Source organism: Dendrobates tinctorius, unplaced genomic scaffold, assembly GCF_039654945.1.
Source record: "Dendrobates tinctorius isolate UK_male_01 unplaced genomic scaffold, ASM3965494v1 ptg000008l, whole genome shotgun sequence".
Lineage (NCBI taxonomy): Eukaryota > Metazoa > Chordata > Amphibia > Anura > Dendrobatidae > Dendrobates > Dendrobates tinctorius.
Window position 1 is genome coordinate 8,274,661 of NW_027361676.1, and position 27,317 is coordinate 8,301,977.

The 27,317-nt window shown below is 45.8% G+C and overlaps 1 protein-coding gene across 2 annotated transcripts in view; it reads right to left on the minus strand.

Annotated features, from left to right (window-relative positions):
• LRBA (LPS responsive beige-like anchor protein) overlaps positions 1–27,317 on the minus strand; it is a 920,035-nt gene that overhangs the window by 727,546 nt on the left and 165,172 nt on the right. For both annotated transcript variants that reach the window (XM_073576254.1, XM_073576253.1), the window contains exons 28-30: positions 26,613–26,793; positions 23,516–23,918; positions 17,031–17,161 (exon numbers count right to left, since the gene is read on the minus strand). In XM_073576254.1, the coding sequence (XP_073432355.1) occupies positions 17,031–17,161; positions 23,516–23,918; positions 26,613–26,793 (715 nt within the window). The remainder of the gene's footprint in view (positions 1–17,030; positions 17,162–23,515; positions 23,919–26,612; positions 26,794–27,317) is intronic.

Genomic DNA, 27,317 nt, shown 5'->3' on the forward strand with positions numbered 1-27,317 from the left:
TTTGATCCGAGTCCCTGGAAGGGGATATGATCTACCATGGCGCCCCAGCCCCGCTTGCTGTCATCTGACGTAACTGAAATCAGCGGGTCCTGAGTCCAGCTTACGCCTCTGTTAAGGTTTTTGGAACTCAACCACCATGCCATGGAGGCCCTTACACGACCCGGAGTGTTTATTCTCCTGTTCAGGGTACTGGGAAGTTCGATCCAGTTCTTCAGAATATGAGCTTTAAGAACTATGGAGTGGGCTTGTGCCCATGCTACCAATTGAATGCAGGCTGTCATGAGCCTAGGACCGACATGCCCACCCTAAGTGTAGGGGATCTCAGGTCCCTGAATCTTGTGACCTTTGCTATTAAGGCCAGACGATGGTCCTCTGGAAGAAAAGACGTCTGTTTTGCAGAGTCCAGTAGGACTCGCACAAATTTCCTGGTCTTGGGAAGGCTGCAGCTGAGATTTTTTCAGATTTTGAAGCCACCCCAGAGATTTCAGAATATCGAGAGTCTTCACTACATGAGACTCTAGGGTTGCCGCAGTGGAGGCTACTATCAGTAAGTCGTCCAGGTAAGGCACTATAAAGAAGCCTTGACTCTTGGAGAAGACTCTTGGCGCTGAGGAGGTGGCAAAGGGAAGGATGATGAACTGATAATGCTCCACCCGCTGGCTCCCCGTAACACAAATCTCAAATATTTTCTGTGTCTCATGTGGATTGGGACATGGAAGTAAGCGTCTTTCAGGTCAATGGTCGACATGAAGTGAGGCCTGATCAGAGGAATGGCTGACTTCACTGATTAGATTTTGAATTTGCGGTACCGTACATGCTGATCCAGCCCCTTCAGATATATAATGATACGTGCCTCCACTGAAGGCTTGTTTACTAGAAATAACTGGAAGTAATGGCCTAGGCCCCACTCTGACTCTGGTACTGGAAAGATCGCATTTGATTTACGAGGTCTCTGAGGCATGCTAGTAGCGTTGTTTGGGCTCTTGGAGCTGAAAGGGAGGTGACTTTTAGACCATGTGGAGGGAAGGACTTGAACTCTATCAGGAGACCCTCTTTGATGAAATTGAGGACCCAACAGCAGTAGGTGATAGCTTGCCACTGGTGAATATATTTTGTGAGATCCCCCCCACCCCCGGGTCAGTGTCATTGCTTATCCTGTTGGGGCTATTGTTGGGGGATGAGACTATTTTTCCCCCCTACCTTTGGCATAGCTTCACCTCCACATCTTCCCCTTCCCCCTTGATTGGGAGGTTTGAGGCTGGGAGGCACGAAAAATAGCGCCTCTTGGGCGGTTTCTGCTCCGAGAGGGCTTTTTTCTTATCTGTGGTTTTTTGTAGAATTTCATCTAGAGCAGGCCCAAAAACATACTCTCCTTTAAAGGGTATTGAGCATAATTTGGCTTTAGAGGTGATATCTCCACTCCACATCTTGAGCCAGAGGGCTCTTGTAGCGGAGTTAGGCTGGTTTCACATTTGCGCTTTATGGCGCAGCGACGGCCTGCGCACGGCCGCCGCTAAGCCCCGCCCCCTGCCGGCTCCCTGCCCGCCCCATCCGGTCATCGCTGCCTACTAGCGCACATGGACGCTTGCGATCTGTGCACCCTATCTTTAGCATAGGGTGCGCAGATCGTGCGTGGGCCGTGCGCTAGCAGGATTTTGCCGTGCGCTGTGCACTTTTGAAGGTGCGCCCGTGTGCGCCGAACGCAGCATGTTGCATTTCGGTGCGCACGGCGCACCTTCAAAAGTGCGCACGGCCAGCGCACCCTATGCTAAAGATAGGGTGCGCAGATCGCAAGCGTCCATGTGCGCTAGTAGGCGGCGATGACTGGATGGGGCGGGCAGGGAGCCGACAGGGGGCGGGGCTTAGCGGCGGCCGTGCGCAGGCCGTCGCTGTGCCATAAAGCACAAATGTGAAACCGGCCTTAGACTGTACAAGAGATCTGGCAGAAATTCCGATGGACTCCATAGAGGCATCTGCTAAAAAAACAGTGACTCTTTGAAGAATAGGTAGAGAATCCAGCAGTTCCCCCCCTAGAGGTGCCCTGGGAAAGACTGGTATTACATACCTGGTAATGTGCTATTTCATGAGACATGACGGCACCACGAGAGAGGGGATCCGCCCAGTGAGGACAGGAAACCTTCAAGATAAAAGGGGCGGCTCCTCTCTCCGCATCAGTTTTACAGAGAACGAAAGGAACTCCACAGGTTAGTGTACATATCAATAATACATCCTTTACACTACTAAATTTCCAACACCCAAGGGAGTGTAGAATGCTAATAATGCATCCCACTAATGATGTGATCAATAGGGAAAGAATATAAGGGTGCAGTCATGTCTCATGAAAAAAAAAAAAAAAAAAAAAAACACATTACCAGGTATGCAATACCCGTGTTTTTCCATTCTACATGATGGCACCACGAGAGAGTTACAGAGATTTGTATTCTCTTAGGGAGGGATCACTGCTTATAACACTCTTCTCCCGAATGTGAGATCAGAGGTAGCAAATAGGTCTAGCCTATAATGTTTGACAAAGGTAGACGAAGAGGACCAAGTGGCCATCTTACAGATTTGGTAAATGGGAGCGTCTGCTCTCAGTCCAGGACGTCGTCATGGCCTTCATGGAGTGGGCTTTTATACCTTCTGGAATAGCCCTGCCTACACTGCTATGTGTTAGCATAACGGCCTTCTTTATTCATCTAGCTATAGTCTGTTTAGAGGTTTTTAAGGCTCTTCCTTGCCCCTTGGAATAGAGACAAATAAGGCCCTCTGATTTTCTCCAAGGTCTCGTTACCTTTAAATACTGCAGGAAACCTCTCCTCACATCTAGGCAATGAAGCCTCTCCTCCTTCTGGTAGTTAGGGTTAGAACAAAGGGATGACCAGATTACCTCCTGAGCCCTATGGTGTTTTGATATCACCTTGGGAAGGTGTGCTGGATCTAATTTTAACACAACTCTATTGCTCATGGCCTGAGTGTGGGGAGGGTTTGTTGATAATGCAAGTAAATCCCACCACTAATAAGGCTGTCTTTAAAGTTAACACTTAATCTGATGTTGTGTTTAGTGGTTCAAACAGACTCTCTGTCAGAGATGACAGGACTAAATTTAGATCCCAAGGAGGAGGAGTAAGGGACAGGACAGAGTCCGCTCTAGTACAGGCCCAGATGAACCTGGCCACTCACCTATTGTTTGCCAGGTTGCAGTTGAATAAGTTGCCAGGGCTGAGATGTGTACTTTGAGGGTTCTGACAGCTACCCCAATCCTAAACCTTTCTGCTGAAATTCCAGTATTGCCACGATCAGGACTTTTCCTTCCCGTATTGGGTCCGAGGTAGATAAGAATTTTTATTACATATCCTCCTACAAATCTTTTGTAGTCACTGATTTTCTGCTACTGAGTAAGGTGGATATTAATGCTGCTGAGAATCCCTTTTTCTCTAGTAGTGATCTTTCAAATTCCAGGCAGCCAACTGCAGGCCGGATCTCTGAGCGTGATTGAAAGGACTCTGTGTTAGAAGGCCCTAGACCTCCATTAATGACATTACTATCCGCAAAAAGAACCCTGGCCTTATCGGCCAAAAAGGGGCTATCAAAACCACTCTGGTTCTGTCCTCCCTGATCTTCCTTAGAACCGCTAGTATGAGGCATATTGGAGGGAAGACGTACAGGAGACCTGATGTCCACTCTATCCTGAAGGCGTCTACTGCCAATGGTCTGTCTGCTGACTTAGGGAGCAGAATTTCTGAATCTTCCTGTTGTCTTTTTTGAGGCAGAGAGATCTATACTGGGTTTTCCCCATATGTGCCCTATCCATTGAAAAATGGATTCTTTTAGGTAGCAGTCTCCTTGCCTCAAGTGATTCCTGCTCAGTCTGCCTTCAGGATGTCTATACCTCAGATATGCCGGCCGATAATGAGAGGGACTGGTGTTCTGCCTGAGTCATGATCCAGCCTCAAGCTATTTAGCGGAGGCCCTTTGACAAGAGCAGTCACTTTCAGCCTAAAAGAGCCGGTGACTATCTGCATCAAGAACTAAGAACGGGTGTCTCCCTGGTGGTTTACATATGCAACCACTGCTTGGTTGTCTGACAGGACTCTCACGTGTTGTCCTTTTAAGTGTGGTAACAACTCCTCTGGCATTCTTTTCGATTGTTAGACGTTCTCAATCGTTTGAGAATAGATTTCTCTCCTCCTGGGCCCAGGGATCCTGGAGCCATAATGTGTCTAGGTGGGCTCCCCACCGCCAAGGATTATAGTCCGTTGTGACCCCTTGGAGGCAGTGTGTGTGTCAGGTACTCCTCTCGGAGAGGACTATCTTTAATCACGGTCTCAATAGAGAATCTGAAATGTATTATTAATCCCTTCTAAATTCCACTTCATAGTGAATTAGTTTTGTTTTTCATCAGGAGTTTAAAATCACTACCAAATAAGTTATTTTCCTACACAACGTTTTTTGGTTTATAGGAGATATTTCTGACATAAGTGTGTTAATATGAACGCCATTTTACTCTTTGTATGTAAACCTTGCTCTAATTACCTTTCTTTGTTTTTAGGCAGGAAAAGGAAGTTTCTCTGAAACCTGATAGGCACAACCAGCACTGAAATTATCACCGTGCATGAATTCAGCACAGTCCCACCGTTAAAATGGCCGCCTGTATGCATGTGACATTTCCTCACAACCCTCCCTTTTTTACTTCACTTCCTGGATGGCTCGCACCTGCTCAGTACATTCATTCTGACAATTTTGACCTCACCAAGATGGCGACTGCCAACATCACTTCCTGTCAAGTCAAAACATGTTCATTCTCTATCCCCGCCCTGCACATGCTCAGTACATTCATTCTGACATTTTTTGACCTTACCAAGATGGCGACTGCCACCATCTCTTCCTGTCAAGTCAAAACATGCTCATTCTCTATCCCCGCCCTGCACATGCTCAGTACATTCATTCAGACATTTTTGACCTCACTAAGATGGCGATGGCCCTTCCCCCCATTCCCGCCCCTTCCCCACCCAATCAGGAAGTGCTTGACAGTATTTAACATCACTGCACTAAGCCACATGCACTTCCGGCCTCCTCCACACCTGACTAGATTTAGGACACAAGGTAATGGTGCCCTACAGTCTTCATAGACTGGGTTTCCTTTCTCCATCTCAGCTTATTGACCTGTTTTTTTGTCCTTTTTTGTCCTTAGGACGGGAGTCACGTGCTGACCCTACACTTTCTTTTATATCTTTTCTTTCTATATACCTTGCTATTCCTTAACCTATACCCTTTCTCAGTGGTTACTATAGGTACCGTTCCAGCAGCTGGATTACAAAGGCAAACCTATACCACTTATACACACACCTCAAAACCAAGGATCTAGGTATTTATACCTTATGCCTTAACATTTCCAAGAGCACCCCTTACACACTGCCTCCTTAGATGACCTCACCTTTATTCCCACTCCACTTCACTGTCCCCTAATGCCATTTCTCAACACTACCTACACATTCATGCTTTTCAACTCCTTACACCTTCACTCTATTCCTCTTTTCAACCTCTCACATGTTCACCGTATCACACCACAATACATACTCACTGGCCTCACATCATTATAGATCCATACACACCTTCACAAAGGATGTTTGACACTGTCCCCACCTTATGTATCACCTATCACTAGATTTTTGGTTTTATAATACTTTATAAAGTTTATTTATTGATTTTTGTTCTTTTATTGTATATATTGTAGTCATATCCCTGATGAAAGCTCGAGATGTAGAGCTGAAACGTTGGATTGTAACACCACCCTTTTTTTTCACAATCAATAAAATCACAACAATTAAAGACTGTCGTTGAGAAGACTTTACTTTCATGTTATTAGTGTGCCGGGGTTACTCCTATACTTTATCTTTAATCACCACCTGAGTGACTGGAGTATAGAGTCCGGGAGGGTGAGCTTTTGCTCTAACCGTCCCTGAAGTTCCCGGTTTTGCAGCACACACCCTTACAGTTTCTTTGTGTGGAACTAGGCCCATTTCACTTCTGGTATGCAGGAGGTGAGGGACCCCAACACCAACATGGTCCTCCACAAAGCTATTTCGGACTTTATCTCCCTTGTCTTACCTCTGGGAGGTGATGCTCCTGCTCCACAGAGTCCACTGTTAAACTCAAGAATTTCTAGATCATCGCTGGTTCCAGTTTGGATTTCTTTTTGTTTTTCTTTTGAGGTCCAGTTGTCACCTAACGTCTATAGTGTTTTCATCACTATTCTGACATGATCTTGACTGCAAGGGAAATTTCTTCCTCATTATCCAGAAGTTGTCCCGATTAGGGTATCACCAGAGTATCTTTTCCTCCGAGATGCGCTGTGATTTCTGTAACTAGCCTTGTGAAAACTTGAGGGCTATCACTACTTTACAGGGCAGGGTCCTGTATTGGAAGTGACGCTACTGAGACCCATCCGGACTGTCACTCTGAGACGTATATGGCCTTATTCCCGGATCTGGTGATAAGTGTTCTTGAGGTCTCGTAATTGTTATATAACATTTGAGGAAGGATGAGTTCTACTGCTGGCCTTATCGTCTCCATCTTGGAAGACGGGATTATCAGATACCTACTGAGGTCTTTTTAGAATTATAATTGCCCTCCAGGAACAATCTGGGGCTTCTATCGAAATCTCTTCCAGGACATGTTTGTCTAGGAGTGAGGTTGTTTCCCCTTCTAGACTGTCTTTGTTTGAGAGGACTGCATATGTGCTCGTGGAAGCTAGTGGTGAAACCTTAACTCCAGACCTGATCCCACAATTTGCCAGATCCAGGTGCTGGACGAGAACCTCTCCCAAGCTGGGAAGAAGTGCATCTGAGAATGCCTGTTCCTGAAAGGGTTTTTTGGTGTCTTTGGAGGGCTTGTTGAAGTAGAAGCCTCTCCCACCTTTGGATCGTTTGTCAGTTGTTTCTGTCTCGATCCTTATATTGCCGTCTCCTGGATTTCCGGCCCTTCCGAAATGAGTGCCGAAAGAGGCCTGTTTTTTGGGAAATTTTTCTTTTTTGTTGTCAGTTTTTCCTAATACGTCATCCAATGTGTGACCAAAATAGGAAATTTCCTTCACATAGTAAAGGGCAGAGTTACATCTTTGCCTGTGTGTCCCCCAGCCAGCATTTAAGCCATCCTGCACAGCGTTCTATATTAGCCAACGTTCTTTGCGATTGCGGGTTGGTCTCCCATTCCGGTCTCAGCCCAGCTTCAAGATGCATAGTGGCCGTCACCTGACGTATGCAGTCACGTTCAGCCTAGAATGGCCGGTGGCCTAATTTGCTGTATAGCCTTGCTGAATCCTGCTGAAGTTTCAGCTAGGAATACTGCTGCTGCTCTTATGGTTGGTATTGCCTCTAGGATAGTCTCCCTGGGGATTCTTTGCTCCAGCTGACCCTTCAGGATATTAATCCATATCTTAAGGGATCTAACAACACTAGTGGCCCGAATGGCCGGTCTGTTTCAGCTGAGGTCTCCCAGGCAGTTTTAAGACAATTATCTGTCTGTCAGAGGTTCTTTCACGGAACCTAAATTCTTTAAGGAGCAGGAAGGACTTTCTGGCGACCTTTGAGATCGCTAATTCAATTTTGAAGCCTCATCCCAGGATGAGGATGTCACTTCCTCAAAAGGGTACCTCCTTTACAGGGAATTGATTATGGGACCTCCTATCTGGTTCTTCCCATTCCCTTTTAATGAGTCCTTGCTAAAAATAGGGAAGGCTTTACATTTTCCTTAAAGCAAGCTTGTCGAACATGAGTTCTATGGCTTTCGCATCTACCAGCCCCACGGTGGGTCAGACTGCTTTAATAAGCTTGTCCGTACTGTATCCTCTACTAGAAACGTATCTTTCTCATCTGAGCTACCTTCTCAGTAGTGAGATTTAACCGAGTCCTCCTCTGATCCCTATGGGGTCTTCCTGAGAGATTAATGAGGGGCTGGCCTATCCCTTGCTTTGCTATCCATGTTCGTTGACTGCCAAGCCCTTCCTGATTTACAGACTTCTGACTTAATCAGGGATCTCCGGCTCTCAGCACAGATGGTGTCTTTTCCGCTACTGTTTTAACAATACAGGCCTGACACAACCCCTTATTCCTAAGGACGTTTGTACATAAGGAATATTCCCTATTGCTATAGCTTTTGATTTACCCCTTGTTTAGGGACCTCCAATGCTTTACCCCACCAATGTATGTAAAAAGAGGGGAGAGAGGGGACAAGAGAGAGAGCGAGAAAAAAAAAAAAGAAGAGACATTATCGTACTGGACTTTCTCAAAGCTCACTCACCACTCGGACGCTTTACAAGACAGGTACTGGATCTGGAGGCTGACTGGTCTGTACACATGACTCCCAACGGGACTGTGGACTCCTTTTTAACACCATGACGATCCTCCCGTACGCTGTCCGAGCGGCTTCAACTGTAGTTATGGCGGGTCTGGCTCCTCTCATCTGAGCGAGACCGCACCTCCTGGCGCGGCTGTAAGTGCTCAGGTGAAAAAGGCTCTCAATCTTAACAAGTTAGCTGCTGCCGCTTAGAGATGAGAATCGTCACATTCAACCTAGAATGGTTGGTGACCCCTGCCAGCACTTCTGGCAACATTACCCCATTTTTTTCTTTTATGATCACCTGGTTGATCCTGCACCTGCTGGTCGCATGTGCTTATGCATCTCATCCCCCGCATGCACGCTATGCCCGGCTGTGCGCACCCCCAGTAACCACTACCGGTGTGTGCTGAATTCCTCCCCGTACATGTGCCTAGAGCGTGCCCGCTTTTCCCCCGGGGGCACGCTCCCTTTCTACACTCGGAGAGTCTCTCTGGCAAGTTCCTGGTGCGCGTCTCTGTCCTGTGTGGGTATAGTCACTTCCGTGCGCGCCCTCGTCACTTCCGATGCGAGCCAGGCGCACGGCCTTCTCCGGCGTTCTTCTGACACACGGTACCGCCGCCCCCTCCATTCCTGGACCTGCCCAGAGGGGGCGACAACGCTGCACCACCCCTGGCTACCAAGACGCGCCCTGGTCACCACCACCTCCTCCATACCTGTGCTGGATTTTACCTGGAGGGAGCGATCATGCCGCTGGCCACATCCTGCAGGTACTGCTTCTCTTCCATGGCCCACACTGTGACCTGCGTCTTTGGCTCAACAGGGAGGGATTCCGAAAGGGTCCTCCGAGGAGTCTTACCTCTGCCCGGTCACCGATGGCCTCACGGGCTGCATGGCCACCACACGTTGACAGGGAGGGAGCACAAAAGCGGCCTCCGTGGACTTCTATGGGGTATGTCAGCATCTGGGAGGGTACACCCAATGTGGTCTCCGAGGCTCTAACTTCACCCGGGCAATTGCCTCACGGGCTGTGACCATGTACTCGCTTAGGGGGGGGCATAGGAATATATGGCCGCCGAGGCGACTACCGGTACCTGGTGACGGGTGTAGTAGACCGGTGCCTACCAGTAATCACCTGACCCAGGCATTCTCTTCTTTCTTTAAGAATCTTCAAGAGGTTTTCATCTTGAGTGTTCCCCATCGAGGACAGGAAACCAGTTGATGCGGAGAGAGGAGCCGCTCCTTTTATCTTGAAGGTTTCCTGTCCTCACTGGGCGGATCCCCCCTCTCGTGGTGCCGTCATGTAGAATGGAAAAATATGAGTTTACAAGTCCTCTATCCAGCGAGAGAGAGATCTGGCCACGCAGGTGGAGGCTATGTTGGCTTTAAATGCAGAAGTGGATGTTTCCCAAGACTGCTTTAGGAGGTTCTCTATTTTCCCATCCATTGGGTCTTTTAGTAGTGAGGAATCTTCAAAAGGGAGTGCGTTTATTTTCGCAACTCTTGCCACCTGTACGTCAACTTTGGGTATGTCCCATTTATGGGAACCACCTTCCAGGGGAAATCTATTTTTTTAGCTATGAGGGAGTGCTGAGGCGCTTCTCTGGAAGTTCCCACTCGTGTGAAATCATGTCAAGGATATTGCCATGTACTGGAAAACCTATGCGTTTCCCTGTTTTCAGTCCACCAAACATTTGGTCCTGAATGGACTGAGGTACTGACTCCTCTTCCAACCCCATAGTGCTGCCTACCGCAGCTACCAGCTCATCTTTATGATCAGAGGAAAAAGGGTATTTCCTTGTTTCTGCAGCCTTAGGTGATGCCGGTTCTTCCCATTTACCAGAGGATGATACATAGGAATGGTCTGATTCAGACTCAGTCCTCAATTTGTATTTTCCTCTTTTTCCCCGGAGAGGTGGGGTTGGAGGAGTAAAAGCTGCCAGGGAGGACTGAACCTCCTGTTTGACCAAAGAGCAAATTTCTTCCAGTAGGGAAGGTTGTTCTGCTCTAACTACTTTATCAATACAGGTTTGGTAAAAGCTTCTTGTCCCATAGAGAGGGTAGCTTTATGTTACAGATAGCACACTTCTTTCTGTCAGTGGCTTTAGGGGTAGACTTGTCTCCCTAAAAGAGAGGGAGAGTAGCATCAGAAGGAGTCCCGTAAAGTCTATAACTCCCAAGGACCCTCTCCCCCACATACAACTCACTGTAGCTGGGGTAGCGCCAGGCTCTGCAGATGCAGGGCATGAAGTGCCTTCCATAGTGGTAGGGTATCAGTCTTACATCTGTTGGCGACTTAAGCCAGGTTTTATTGCAGCAAGCCACTGACCTCAGCGTGATTAGGCTCCCCTCCCCGGGTCCATGTGCAGGCAGGAAATGCTGTACACGTGCAACGCGCACTGCTCAGCCCCCAGCAAGCCGGCCGGAAGTGAAGATGCGCTTCAGCGAGGAACATAAGTCCCGGAAGTGACGCGCGTGTTCCAATTACGTCACTTCCGGGACGCCTAGCAACGCGCCGAGGAGGGGAGGAAGACCGGGGAGCTACAGGAGGCCCCCGGTTGGGATCGCTGGCCTGCTTTACCCTCGCGGGGGCGCAGGAAGGCCAGGAGAAGTCCCGAGGCCGCTGCAAGTGGGGAAGACGGGAGCAGCATGGAGGAGGCAGAACGCGACCACCGCTGCCAGGCAATACAGGCGCTGCCGGTCAAAAGAAAGGAACTGCAATCGTCAGCCACTACAGCACAAGGAGACCTCTCCCTGCCCCATGAGGAACAGGAAAGACACTGGCAAGTGGGAGGTGGGATGGCCTTTATCCTCTGTTTCCTGTCCCCCATTAGGGCAAAGAGGCAACCTCCCTATGCTGTCGTGGAAGGTGACTAGAGAAATAAACATTTACTTTTCTTTCACAAAAGTTTTCCTGTAAACCTAAAATTTTTTTCTACTTTCGCAAGGGTAACAGGAGAAAACGACCATACATTCTGTTGTGCAATTTCTTCTGAGCATGCAGATACCTCATGTGGGGGAAATCTATTGTTTGGGTGCACGGCAGGGCTCGGAAGGGAAGGAGCGCCATTTCACTTTTTGAATGTAAAATATGCTGGAATAATTAGTGGTTGCCATGTCGCGTTTGGAGAGCCCTTGATGTGCCTAAACAGTGGAAACTCCCAACAAGTGACACGATTTTGGAAACTAGACCCCTTACGGAACTTATCTAGATGTGTATTGAGCACTTTGACCCCACAGGTGCTTAACAGAAGTTTATAACGTAGAGCCATGGAAATAAAATAAAACAAACATTTTTCTAAAATAAAATATTTTAGCTTCAAATTTTGCATTTACATAAGGGTAAAAGGAAATATTGGGTTATAAAAATTTTTGTGCAATTTCTCCTGAGTACGTCGATACACAATATGTGGAGGAAAACAACTGTTTGGGTGCACGGCAGGGCTTGGAAGGGAAGAGGCGTTATTTGAATTTTGTAACGCAAAGTTTCATGGAATAATTAGCAGTTGCCATGTCGAGTTTGGAGAGTCCCTTATGTGTCTAAACAGTGGAACCCCCCCTCCCAATTTTGGAAACTAGACCCCCCCTATGGAACTTACCTAGATGTGTATTGAGCACCTTAAACCCCCAGGTGCTTCACATAAGTTCATAATGTTAAGCCGTGAAAATAAAAATAAATAAATCATTTTTCCCACAAAAATCTTTTTTTAGCTACGAATTTTGTATTTTCACAAGGGCAAAAGGAGAAAATGGACCCCAAAGTTTGTTGTGCAACTTCTCCTGGGTTCATCGATACCCCAAATGGGGTCGAAAACTACTTCTGAGGCACAGTGAAAAGCTCAGAAGGGAAGTAGCGCCATATTACAATGCAGATGTTGCTGCACTTGTTTCAGGGTGCCATGTTACATTGACAGAGCCCCTGAGGTGCCAGAAAAGCAGAACCCCCCATAAGTGACCCATTTTAGCAATTAAACCGCTCAATGAATTCATCTAGGAGTGCAGTGATTATATTGACAACACAGGTATGTCACAAACTTTTATATCATTGGGCAGTGAAGAAAAAATAATTTACATTTTTACCACCAAGATTGTGTGTTAGCCCCAAGTTTTACATTTTCTCACTGGGAAATAGGTAAAAATGGCAACAGATTTTGTCCCACAATTTCTGCTGAATGTAGAAATACCCCATATGTGGCTGCACAGTACTAATTTGCCATACGGAGATACTCGGGAGGAACGGAGCTCTATTTGCCTCCTGGAGCGCAGATTTTCCTAGACTAGTTTGTGGATTCCATATACAGAGCCCCTATGTGCTAGAAAAGCAAAATCCCCCCTCAAGTGAACCCCATTTTGGAAATTATAAGCCTCTGGGAACTTATCTAAAGGTGTAGTGACAATTTTGACTCCATAGGTGTTTTCCAGAAACAGGCAGCAGTAGATGTTGATGAGTGAAAATTACTACCGTTGCAGTCACCAGTACGTTATGCCCAGCTCATGCTTCTGGAGACATGCACCTGTAAATTAGGCGGGCTCTCATCACTAAAGAAATGCCAAATACGTGGGCGCTATATGTTGTTTAGGCACTCTGGGGCTCAGAGGAGAGGGGGTATTTGGATTTGGGAGCTGAGAATTTGCTGAATTTATTTTTGGAGGGTGAGGAGCCATTTCGCTTTTCCAGAGCCTTTGTACTACCAGTAACGTGGAATCCTCCTATATTTCCGTTAACAGATGACAGATCTGAGTGAAGACTTGCTTTTTTTGTGGATTGAGTGGAAGCTTTTATTGGGAACACATTTTTCCGGCGCTCTACACTGAGCACTTTGGGGTTTCCATCTAAATCTCTGAATGACGTGATTCCGATGAAACCCCCAATGGATCCATTCACTATAGTAAGGCAGCAGAGTTACTCTGGACTCCGTCTGACCTCTGTTTAGCGGATTCATTCCTTTCAGAAGTGCAGAAAACTGTGGCCGATGGCACTTTAATGCAATCCTAAAAAGACAGACGCCGCTGGATAACAAGTCAGATGGCGTCCAAAGTGCCTCCATCTGCCTCATTGTAAGGAATCTTAAGCCAGAGGATCTGTCTGAATCACGTACACTCACTGGCCACTTTATTAGGTACACCATGCTAGTAACGGGTTGGACCCCCTTTTGCCTTCAGAACTGCCTCAATTCTTCGTGGCAGAGATTCAACAAGGTGCTGGAAGCATTCCTCAGAGATTTTGGACCATATTGACATGATGGCATCACACAGTTGGCGCAGATTTGTCGGCTGCACATCCCTGATGCGAATCTCCCGTTCCACCACATCCCAAAGATGCTCTATTGGATTGAGATCTGGTGACTGAGGAGGCCATTTGAGTACAGTGAACTCATTGTCATGTTCAAGAAACCAATCTGAGATGATTCGAGCTTTATGACATGGCGCATTATCCTGCTGAAAGTAGCCATCAGATGTTGGGTACATTGTGGTCATAAAGGGATGGACATGGTCAGCAACAATACTCAGGTAGGCTGTGGCGTTGCAACGATGCTCAATTGGTACCAAGGGGCCCAAAGAGTGCCAAGAAAAAATTCCCCACACCATGACACCACCACCACCAGCCTGAACCGTTGATACAAGGCAGGATGGATCCATGCTTTCATGTTGTTTACGCCAAATTCTGACCCTACCATCCGAATGTCGCAGCAGAAATCGAGACTCATCAGACCAGGCAACGTTTTTCCAATCTTCTACTGTCCAATTTCGATGAGCTTGTGCAAATTGTAGCCTCAGTTTCCTGTTCTTAGCTGAGAGGAGTGGTACCCGGTGTGGTCTTCTGCTGCTGTAGCCCATCTGCCTCAAAGTTCGACGCACTGTGCGTTCAGAGATGCTCTTCTGCCTACCTTGGTTGTAACGGGTGGCAATTTGAGTCACTGTTGCCTTTCTATCAGCTCGAACCAGTCTGCCCATTCTCCTCTGACCTCTGGCATCAACAAGGCATTTCCGGCCACAGAACTGCCGCTCACTGGATTTTTTTTCTTTTTCGGACCATTCTCTGTAAACCCTAGAGATGGTTGTGCGTGAAAATCCCAGTAGATCAGCAGTTTCTGAAATACTCAGACCAGCCCTTCTGGCACCAACAATCATGCCACGTTCAAAGGCACTCAAATCACCTTTCTTCCCCATACTGATGCTCGGTTTGAACTGCAGGAGATTGTCTTGACCATGTCTACATGCACTGAGTTGCCGCCATGTGATTGGCTGATTAGAAATTAAGTCTTAACACACAGTTGGACAGGTGTACCTAATAAAGTGGCCAGTGAGTGTATTTCAGAAATTTACATGGCAACCCCTGTGTAAGCACTCAGCGCAGAATAAATGTGCGTCGAGCCTTACTGCGATCTTTGAGAGGCAGAATGAAAACAAAAAAACTAACAAATCAACAGCACGTGAAGAATTGGTTTTATTTTTGATGCCGTTCCTCTTGCGGTATAAGTGATTAGGTGACTTTATTCTTTGGGTCGGTGCGGTTACAGCGATACCAGATTAGTATTGGCTTTTTGTGTTTGGCTGCTGTCACACACTAAAAGACGCTTTTTATTGTGAAAACTAGCTTTTGCATCACCATATTTTGCTATAATTTTTTTTATATTTTGTCGGACAGTCATGTGAGGGCTTGTTTTTTTGCGGGACGAGCTGACGTTTTTATTGGTAACATTTTCAGGCACATGACATTTTTCACTTTCTATTCCGATTTTTGGGAGACAGAATGAACAAAAACCAGCAATTCAGGATTTTCTTTTTTTTTAAACATCGTTTTGCATGTGGTAAAATTGGTAAGGCAGCTTTATTCTTCTGGTCAGTACAATTACATCGATACCTCATTTATATAGTTTTGTGTTTTTTGGCGCTTTTTACACAATAAAAACTATTTTACAGAAAAAAAATATTTTTGCATCGCTTTATTCTGAGAGCTATAACTTTTTTTCCTGCTGATGGAGCCATATGGCCAGGGCTGTGGAGTCGGTAAGCCAAACCTGCGACTCCAACTCCGACTCCTCAATTTCCCTTACACCGACTCCGACTCCACGACTCCGACTCCCACACAGATTGCTTATATTTAAGTGAAAAATTTATTGTAGTACAATGTGAACCTCAGACATTTAATCATTTTTATGATCCAATAATCAAGATATTTAGATAGAACAGAATATATATTGGTGTACTACCCGGTTTTCATTCTTTTTGGTACAGATACGATATGGATAGACAGATATGGATAGATAGAGCAAATTTCTAATCTGCTTTTGCTATTGAAAACATTATCTATGAGCTCAAAAACCTTTCAGGTGATGCAGTTTTTTAAAAAGCTGATCTGCTTTTGCAGCTGAAAAACGTATCCTCAAAAAACACAGGAAAAACGCTGTGTGTGAATGTAGCCTTAGATCAGGAAAAGAACAGCCATTTATAGGACATTTCATAACTTTCCCAAACGCCTATGAAAAAATATTCAGCACATCCTGCATTGAATTACTGTACCCAATTTATTATATATTTTAGGAGTCGGTCCATTTTATACCGACTCCAACTCCGACTCCACCAAAATGAGCACCGACTCCGACTCCACGACTCCGACTCCACAGCCCTGCATATGGCAGCTTGTTTTTTGCGGGACAAGATGACATTTTCAGCAGTTCCATTTTTATTTACATCCGTCTTTTTGATCGCGTTTTATTGCATTGTTTTTTGCCTCGTTTTTTATTTTTTTACGGTGTTCACTGAAAGGGTTAACTAGTGGGACAGCTTTATAGAGCAAGTCGTTACGGACGCGGCGATACCAAATGTGTACTTTACATTTATGTAAATAAACCATTTATTGGAAAAATATTTGTTTTGTTATTTAACCCCTCCACGACCTTCGCCGCAGTACAAGTGCGGCGAAGGTCGTGGAGGGGTTAAACACACTCATACTGCCGGTGACCGAAAACTTACTCGAAAGCGCTCTTTAGACTCTCCCATGCACAAATGCTGAACCATATTTTTCATGGGGAGAGCAGCTGCCAGACCCCTCCAGCAAAGGTTAGAAAAACAATCGATGAATGGTGGATCCTGCTAAAATCAGCAGTTTTGACTTGCCCAATTTGTAGGATAACCTTCAAGCCACTCAAACATATTAGATGGTAATAAAGCCAATTATTGGGCTGGCAGCTATCTCGGCCGTCTCTACCACAGACCGAGAGAGCGCTCTTTTAGCCGAGTGCTCCTGAGCCCTGTACGAAGTAGGCGCTGTCACACATCTCTTGCGGCAGCTTACTTCATGGAGAACAAAAGGATCGGCAATCCAAAATAGAAAGTGCTATAACTTTAACTTCCCAGACAAATCAAGTGTCTTGGGTTCCCAAAAACATTCGTTTACTGACCGAATCTGTTGTTCTCAGTGGCTTCAGCTGACATTACTCTAATGTGCATAGGGTATTTAGCTTGCGAGATAAAAATCTGACCAATTGAAACGATAATAGAACTTTGTTTCAAACACAGGTTCACAGTCTGCCCTTTTATACGCTTTCTTTTTACATTTTGGTTCTATCATTGTGAACCAATTCTCCCATGTGTCCCACTGTAAATCCTATGCTGTCCAGGTGAGAAGCCATGTCTATACCTAAGGTCATGTTGAAATTGTTTCTTGGCATTTGAAGAGGCCAATAACCTACCTGATGATTCTCTGTCCGCATCGGCAGATTGGGAAGCTTCCACAGAAGACACAACACTGACTGCATGTGGGGCAGCACTGACCGGAGATGGCGTGGGGGCAGCGGACTTCTTCTGAGCTATTACAACACTCCTGAGGGCAAAAAAAAGAGGGTGTTAGTTATTAACAGATTTAAATCCAAGTGTACTACATACTACGTTATGATTAAAACTCCATAATTACACAACAAACATGATGAGAACTACGAGTTACACTTTTATAGGTATTGCTTCATTGTGGGGTCAGTAGGTTATCATTAAACAAGACTAAGAACTGGACTTTGCAATAAAAGACTCGCTAGACAGATATTACAGCATATTTCCCCATTTATCGGCTTCTAAACACCATAATCACATTACTTAGATATGTATTAACATGTGGCCACTTGCATATATAAAGACTTCGACAGATTAATAGGAAGTGCATTTGACATCCGCACCCATCTCCAAACACATTTTTCATTATTTTTTTGCTTAAGTGCTAACTACATAGTATCAGAAGACATCACAAATCAAATCTGTTCCCAAGGCCAGAAAAGCTGATTATAACGTCGTCCTCTGAGGCACCTTGATACTTGATGACATGCAAGGCTTCCTTCCTTCTAACAAACGCCATTTCCTTAATACACAAGTCATTGTACCATGACAAGTGAATAAAGCAATAGCCAATTATTTAGCTGAAACCTTCGCGACCATTAGAACTTCATCTCATAAATCAGAGAGCTCTTTCTATGCAATGTCATAGCCACGTTCCACCAGGCTAAAAAAAAAAAAGCCAAATGAAGCTACACTTTACCAGTCCACTGTCATATAGAAAAGCAATGGATCTCTTAAGTGTCCTACCCAAGATCGGCAAGGATATCAAAGAGGAGCTTACATCACTTCTGACAGGACAAGGGCGAAACGACCGGCCACCATAAATATTCTCCGGCATAAGGTCAGTGAGTTATTAGTCCCAATTACCCAGAACTGTAAGAAGGCTTTGTGGGGCAGATAATTATTGCCTGTTGAATGAGCACAGATCACCAGACCCAGGCAGCCATCTGAATATATGCCTACACGCCAGACATAAGCCTTAAAATGCAAATACAAGTCATTACCTGACACCTTCCTTACAAGATTTACACAATCATCGTACACAACTTTTTTTCTACTTTTATTTTAAGTTCTCTGGTTATTTTAAATACTTCCCTCATGTGTCTCATTAAACTATAAAGATTAAAAAAGAGCCCCATACAGTAAAAAAATAATAGCATAGAAAAATCAGAGTAGGAATATGAGGGGTGGAATAGCATCAAAGAAGATAAACAGAGTTAAAAAGTTTAGCTGGAAAAAGCTCTACAGTCCCATAGACAATGAATGGAGCTGAGGTTGATATGCACGCTTCTGCTTTATTGAGATCAGAGCTGCAAAGGCCCAGTCTTAAGATCACTGGGGGTGCTGATTGGACCTCCAGAGATCAGTAAATTGTTCCTAATCCTATATATATAGGAGAAAACTTAATTTTTGGGAATAACCCTTAAGTACAGACATGCTTTGATAAACTGACATACTGACACATACAAAGTACAATAAATAGCAAAGTCTAGTTAATGGGGTCCTGTCAGATATTCTAACTTGTTTAATGGCTCTGTTGGGCTCTTTGCACAATGCAGCCAAGTCATACATTTGGTATATAAGGTGAGGAACGCTCCCGACGCACACACCAGATATGTCCAGATGTCTCCACTCACCCACTGGAGGCCAACAGTGACCCTGCAAAAAAATAAAAAAGGCTTCCTAACACACCTGAGGTGAACAGATTGAATGCATTGGGGCAGATTTAAGAAGACAGTCTCATGCAGAATTAGAGAAAATGGTCCTAAAATAAGAGATTTGTCATAGCCGTCCATGCGGTTTGGTAAATCTGGCATATTTTAAGACTTTATAGTCAAAGTTTACACTGCTTGTTTGTCGTGCCTAGTTTCAGCAAGATCACCCCCCTTGTTGGCCAAGGCACGGAAAGTGTGTAGATATGCCGGAGGCTCTGAAGGTTTATTTGGTGCAGATCAAGCCATGGTTCTTGGGAATGTAGCTTGATAACTCTGCCCAATGATTTTTTTTTGTTTGTCTTTCTAACAATAGCAATGTACACACACATACATATATACACACACAGACATATACACACATATAGACACACACACTGTACATATACACACAAACACACACACACACACACATACTGTACATATACACCCACACACACACAGACACATACATACACACACACACATATACACACACACACACACATATACACAAACACACACATACACACACATTTACACACATAAAAGGAGGGGGGATCCTTTTCCTCTTTGTGCGATCAGAGCTTGAGGCATATCATGGAAACAGTTAAAATCTCATCAGAAACAAATATACCCATTTATCAATCATGTTCAGATCAAAGCCATGACAGATGACCATAATCAGTCCTACTGACACAAAGCCTGGCACCCAAAGGAACAAAATCGCTCTGCATGATGAAGTCCGTCTCAGAAAGCAAGCCATCTCTATTGGTAGGTAGACATACTAGCAAGTATTGCTCAGGTAAAAGGAGAGCTCTCTGGAGAAAGGAAGACATTATTTCATAAGCAAATAACCCTTTAATCTCAGGGTGGACATCTACAGAACTAGGGTCCATATCCTGGGGGGAGGCTGTCCATCTGGAGCAATGTCAGAGGCTTATCTTCAAGGTTTCGATGTGAATTATTTTAGTGCGGCAGAAATCGGTAAATAAAAAGGCACTTAGGCATTCTAGTAATTCCCAGAGCAGACCTTGAACTTTATCTGTATAAACTTCTGGCCCCCACTAATCGCCACGATGGATGTGAAGATGATAGCAGGGCCATCAGTAGCACACCTTGCCGGCAGCAGCCCCTCTCCTGGCAGGATTGCAGGGGAGCTGAGCTTCTCGAGCTGTTACTGTATACTTTCCAGGATAATCCTTAAGATATGAGGAGAGTTTTGATTTCTGACAAAGCATTCCTGAGATAAATGCAGGATCAGAGGAGACTTTGAAATTCCCAGGGACACCCCACTGGTAAAGGGTATACGAGAAGATCTTCCAGACAAGATGTCTTCACATTCAGAATGTAAAGTGGCTGAGGCCGAGCAGCCACCGCACCGCATTAAATAAGAAACAGCCCTAAAGGAGCGCTGCACCGGGCACACTGGTGACAAGAAACAGCAGCTTTACAGCAGCCACTGTCTGCTACTGGAAAACAAACCACGACTCCACGGTGAAAGATGCAATTATTACATGGTGGAAGATCTAATTATTACATGGTGGAAATTAACATTATTCTCTGAAATAAAAATGGTATGATGTGCGGTTTCTAAATGAATGTCTAGGAATATTTATCTTCTAAACCTGCTGTACCAAATAGTTGGCATCTGTATGTAATAGCCAAGGACAGAACTCAGCTCTTATAGCAGTATTTAATTGGAACACGCTGCCATCTTGTCACTTTTGTGACGCTCAGACTGAGATCCATGGGAGACCAGTATTTCTGTGGTATTGCAGAATATAGTACAGGCAATCAAATGATCACAAATTAAAGTCCCTTAAAAAAGTTATCCACTACTTGGCCAACTCATTCTCCTACCCCGCGATAAAATAGTATCACCGCTCGGACTACATTTTTCGTCTGTGGATAGATTCAGGGATGGATAGCGTAGAAAACTGGGGAGAGGGAGCCTCCTGGCCTTCTCTGAGTGACCTTACCACCAAAACAGATCCAATTCCCCTGGGCAGTTGGAGGTGTTTGCAACTTACCTACTTTTTCAGCAGCCTCCCCCCTAAAAGTTCATTTAGACAACCCAAAATCCAATTTGAGCTTTTATGTAATAGCCCGGGCCCAATCAGACACACCATAGCTAAAACCTACTCTATGCTGATGGACCCCCGGAGCCGGTCGCCCCCTTCTTTCCTTGCGCAGTGGGAGAGAGATTTAAATATTTCTTTTACGGAAGATCAGAGAACTCGAATTTTTACCCTTGTACACTGTGCCTCGATTAGCTCTAGGTTCCAGGAGGCTGGCTATAAGATTTTGTCCAGATGGTACAGAGTACCGTCGAGGTTGCACACCATATTTCCGGAAATTGACCCCAACTGCTGGAGGTGTGGAAGGGCAGATCTATAAATCCTCTGTTGAAATTTTTGATCATGGCTGCGAGGGCTTGCATCCAGGAGAGATGGAGGAGTCCCGCTCCTGCAACCATAACTCAGTGGAACGCAAAATTCAATGAAATTATGTTTATCGAGGACCTCACCTCATCCATACATGAATCACACGCAAAGTTTTGGGCTACTTGGCTTGGTTGGTTGGATGGATTTTCAAAGCTCTAGTGAGTAGTGTACACTAATGCTGGAGGCAAACCCCTCCTGAGGTTGAGTGGTGGACTTGGTTGGGTGGGTACTCCTTCCCTTACCCCCTCGTTTTTTTCCTTCGCTCCCCCCCCTTTTTTTTTTTTGCCTCTCTTGGCTCCATTACTTATTTCCGCCCACTCTTTTCGCTTCAACTGCTCTCCTTCCCCTGCTCTGTCTTTTCTTTCCTGTACTGTTTGTTAAAAGTTTAAAAATGAAAGACCCTCAGAATTGACCTCTACTACCGGCTCCCCGGATGTTAAGGACTCGTGGACGATTGTCTTGGTCGGGAGTTAAGTTGTTCTGCTTGTATTCGTCTACTTGTCTGGTTTCAATTATTATGTTAACCTGGATTTCGTTGTGAGTCTTTAAAGAAAGAATAAAAAAAAAAAAAAAAAATAATATATATATATATATATATATATATATATATATATATATATATATATATATATATATATATATATTTATTAATGCCTATACTCCCCTCCCGTGCCGTTCCCGCGGTGTCGGCACTCACTCTCCCCAGGACGACTCACGTGATGTTGTGACACGTGACTCTGGCGACCAATCAGAACTGCCATCACTGTTTCCGCCTTTGTACAAATTTAACATGAAGAGGAAGGCCGGGCTGCAGCTGATCACTTTTCTCTTCATGTTCAATTTGACAGGAGCAGGGGAGAGTGACGCCAGCGCTGATTGGGCGCCAGTTACATGTCACAAAAACGGCACAGGAGCCCCGGGGAGAACGAGTGCCGACACCGCGGGAATAGTGCCGGCACTGGAGGCCAGAAGGAGTTGTACTAGTAGTGGACAAACCTCTTTAAGGGACAGAAAAATATAAATAAAATAAATATGCTTAAATAGAAAAAAAAAAACTATATATTTGGTATCGCCATGTCCATAAAAGTCCTAGCTTTCAAAATCTAGAATTAACCCATACAGTAAACACAGAAAAGAAAAAAAATAATTTTAATTTTTCAGCCACCTCATCACCAATAAATGCAACAAAGGCAAATCAAAATATCCTGTGTACTCCACATTGGTAGCAATGAAGACAATGGCTCATTACATAAAAAAAAAAAACCTCAAAAGCTACATCAATAAAATGGTTACAGATCTTGAAAAATGCCTTGACCTATTAATCAGATGTAGCTTTAAAAGGGAATATGTCAGAAGGTTTTTGCCATGTAATCTGACAGCAGTATGAGGTAGCGACAGAGACCCAGATTCCAGCAATGTATTACTCATTATACTGGGTGCAGCAGTTATGATAAAATGTAGCATAGCCCAGTTGTTAATCTGTGTACAACCCCAACCACACCACAGTTTTCTGTGACATATAGTGACAGATAGCTGCTACTCAGTGAAGAATGTGTGCCTGAACTAGGAAGCACAAGGCCAGTTGTGCTCTAGTGATAATCTCCAGCAAATAAAACACCAAGGTTACTTACCGGTAGCCGGTTTTTCCGGAGCCCATGACGGCATCCGTATATTCCCCCCCCCCTTATCACTCCTTTGGTGTGCACTAGTTTGGGTGTTTGTAGTTAATATAATGTGGTGATAGTTTTACCATGTGTAATAACCTGGGGAGCCTCTCATGCTATGTAAACCAATTGAAGCGAGGGAGAGGTACCGCCCTTTTATCTTCAGTAGGGTTCCTGTCCTAAATGAGCGGATTCCCTCTCATGTGTGCCGTCATGGAGGAGGGGAAAACACTGACTGTATTTAAAAACAGCAAAACACAGTCCAGGAAGTGACATCACTGGAATCCAGATCTCAGCCCCAACATCATGGTGCTCTCAGATTACATACCCAAAACCTAACAGATTCCCGTTAAAAGAAACTTATGTTGCTGATGCAAGATCCGCAAGAAACAAAGACAGGCTCCCTTGTTGGAAACAGCTATGTGTTAAACTGAAACTTTGCAGAATTTCAGAGAAAATTAAAAGATTTTTTTTTAAATTACCGAAATATAGGCAATCAATATTAAACTCCAATAATATGCTGAAAACTGATTTAGCATGATACAATTACCTGTCAAATGATCTGAACTGGACTGCGTGCTCAGCACCGGGGTCCCCAAGAGCTCCAAGAAAAGTAGGTGGTATTAAAGCAGGATCTATTTGGGATTCTTCAGCGGGTGTACTGACAAGGCTACGGAGAATATCCTTTACATTCACATTTTTTGTGCTGGTTTGTTCGTTTACACCATCAGTTTCACTTTCCTGAGATTTTTTGACCTCTGATGATAGTGTGTGTAGCACTTCACTTATGGCATCGGGACCTGAACTCACAGGGTCCGACCTGGGGGAATCAATCTCCAAATTGCTGTTAGGTGACAAAACCGTTTCATCCCCAATACCGGAGTCCCTTCTTTTTACTGACACGGTGCTGTCTGAGTCATTTGGGCTACCTTGTTCACCAGTTGGTGCACCATCTAGAAAAGAAGAGCAAGGAAGAAAGAGCATAATACCATTGAGCATAGACTTCTACAGTAAATGTTTTTTAAAAGTCATGTGAAAGGTTTATTGTACAAGGTTTTGTTGGCAATTACCATATCTTTCGGATTATAAGACGCACTTTTGTTCCCCCAAATTTTTTGGGAAAGTGGGGGGTGCGTCTTATAATCCGAATCTGTGTGCTGTAGAGGAGGGGGGAGGCTCTCGCGTGGTGTCAGGGGGCTGGGGTGGGCTGGCTGCGGGATGCAGAGACAGCGGGTGGTCAGTGCTCCCGCTCATTAGGCCTCTTTCACACTTCAGTTTTTTGCATCAGTTATAATCCGCCAAAAAGGCGGACAAGCGGATCCGTTCTCAACTGATGTGAACGGATGGCACAGGATCCGTTTTTAGACGGATCCTGAAAATGAAGAAATTTAAAGGAATCGCTGGCCGGGAAGGGGAGATAGAGAGAGATAGAGAGAGATAGAGAGAGATAGAGAGAGATAGAGAGAGATAGAGAGAGATAGAGAGAGATAGAGAGAGATAGAGAGAGAATTTTTTTTTTTTTTTTTGTCCGGCACCCAGAAAGAAATTCGGGTTAAATCAGTGTTTGCAGGATCCGCCAGAGAAAAAAACGTTACAAGCTCCGTTTTGAAATTTTTGAGGATGGTGACGGACAGCAACTTTTGGCGGATCCTCACAAAAAACGGATGCAACGGACAGCAATCCGTCACAATCCGCCATTAATGCAAGTCAATGGGAAAAAAACGGATCCTCAAAAAAAATTTGAGGATCCGTTTTTTTTCAAAACCTGGCGGATTGTGACTGATTGTAAAAAACGGAAGTGTGAAAGAGGCCTTAGGCTCATGTAATATTCACTGCACTCGCTGTCCATTACCTCGGTGCTGAAGCCGCACCGAGTTGGTAGACAGGGGAACAGCGCATATTGCATGTGCCTGCACCCTCCCCTCCCTGCCCCGTCACTATAGTCACCTTCTGATGATGGCTCCGTGCTCCCAACTCCCCTGTGGCTCTTCGTGTGTCTGTGCTGACATCCAGGAGCTGCTCATACAGGCACTTCATTGTAGCTGCAGGACCTTCCATCACATGACCACTAGGACCTGCGGTCACGTGATTCCCAGTGTGCACTGCGGTCATGTGATGGAAGGTCCTGAAGCTACAATTAAGTGCCTGTATGAGCAGCTCCTGGATGTCAGCACAGAAACAGGAAGAGCCACAGGGGAGCTGGGAGCACGGAGCCATCATCGGAAGGCGAGTTAGGCTACTTTCACACTAGCGTTTCCTGGAACTGCAGAAAGATGCGCACGGTCGAAGTGAAGCTCCGCCCCTGCCACGCCTCCTCTGGTCAGCTCCGCCTATGGGCGCATGACGCTGCATGCGACCTGCATACTCTATCACTGGTGCACAAGTATGCGTTTGCTGGCGCATGTGTCCTTTTGACGGTGCGCTGTGTGCACCAAAATGCAACACGGTGCGTTTGGCACAGGCAAACGCATACCTGCGCATGGCCTGCACACCCAATGCTAAAGATAGGGTAAGCAGGTCGCATGCAACATCATGCGCCATAGGCGGAGCTGACCGGAGGAAGTGCGGCCATGGGCGGAGCTTCACAGCGGCCGTGCGCATCCCTCTGCAGTTTCAGGAAACGCTAGTATGAAAGCAGCCTTAAGTGTTTATTTTATCATGTGCTTGCCAGCAGAGGGGAATATAGGGATGGGGGGGCCTGTGTCCGTGCCAGCAGAGGGGGGGGGAATATAGGGACGGGGGGCCGTGTGCCAGCAGGAAGGTATATAGGGACGGGGGGGGGCCGTGTGCGTGCCAGCAGGGAGGAATATAGGGATGGGTGGGGCCGTGTCCGTGCCAGCAGGGGGGAATATAGGGACAGGGGGGGGGGGGCACCGTGGCTGTGCCAGCAGGAGGGAATATAGGGACTGGGGGGGCCGTGTCCGTGCCAGCAGGGGGGAATATAGGGACAGGGGGCCCGTGTGCATGCCGGCAGGGAGGAATATAGGGACGGGCGGGCCGTATCCATGCCAGCAGGGGGAATATAGGGACGGGGGGGGGGGCCCGTGTCCGTGCCAGCAGGGGGGAATATAGGGACGGGGGGCCGTGTCCGTGCCAGCAGGGGGGAATATAGGGACGGGGGCATGCCAGCAGGGGGGAACATAGGGACCGGGGGCCTGTGTGCATGCCAGCAGGGGTGAATATAGGGACGGGAGGGAGGGGCCCGTGTCCGTGCCAGAAGGGGGGAATATAAGGATGGGGGGGAGGGGCCCGTGTCCGTGCCAGCAGGGGGGAATATACGGACCGGGGGGGGGGCGTGTCCGTGTCAACAGAGGGGAATATAGGGATATGGGGGGGGGGCGTGTGCATGCCAGCAGGGGGACAATAGGGACAGGGGGGCCATGTGCGGGTCAGCATCAGCAGGGGGGCATATAGTGACGGGGGGGGAACATATCCAAGATGGGGTGGGGGGGCTATGTGCCAGCACAAGGGGGCCATGTATCAGGATGGGTGTTATATAGATACCAGGATTAGGGACATATATACGATTTGAAAGACGGACGCTGGCATTATAAGACACACCTCCATTTAACATGAAAAAAAAATTTGGGGGTGTGTCTAATAATCAGGTGCGTCTTATAAAGCGAAAAATATGGTATGTAAACTACCTTGTAAGTTTGTTGTTCCAGCATCTACACTGTCGTTATCCACTTGTCTCGGTGGGCTGCTGACTTGAGGCCGCTTCCTCTCATTCTGTGGCTCCAAAATGTCTCGATATTTAGATACCATGAGCACAGAGATGAAGTAGACTACAGCCAGAGCTAGAAACTGAGCCTGTTTGCTGTCCTCCTATTTATAGGAAACAAAAACCAAGGCGGCAACAATCATGTACATGGTCAGCCAGTTTCAATGACTTTCAGTTGATGTGTCACCTTTACTTTCCACCCCATGCTGGAAACATATGTATGCTCAAGCAGTCATTGGACAGGTACTGAATTAAAAGTATACATCCATTAAAATGGAACTTGTTAGCAGGACTTTGTTCGCTTTGTAATTGTGCCCCCGTGGAGGTCAGCAGCCTTATAAAGGGAGAGAACATACTGTTAACACTACTGTCCACGCGCTCAGTTATTTGGGCAGTGCTGCAGCAGTGACTACTAAGGCACAAGCTTGTGCTCTAATATTGTAAAATTAAAAGCTGTTCATTTAATTACAAACATTGAGCTGATACGTTCCTTTACCATCACTGTACAAAACCAAGTAGCCATTCTTCAGTGTGCTCTACTGTGAGCCCAACAAGTGGATCGATACGGCATGTTAGAAGTAGTCAGTCAGCCATATTCCCAGCCATCTCACCTCTCCGGGTGGAACAA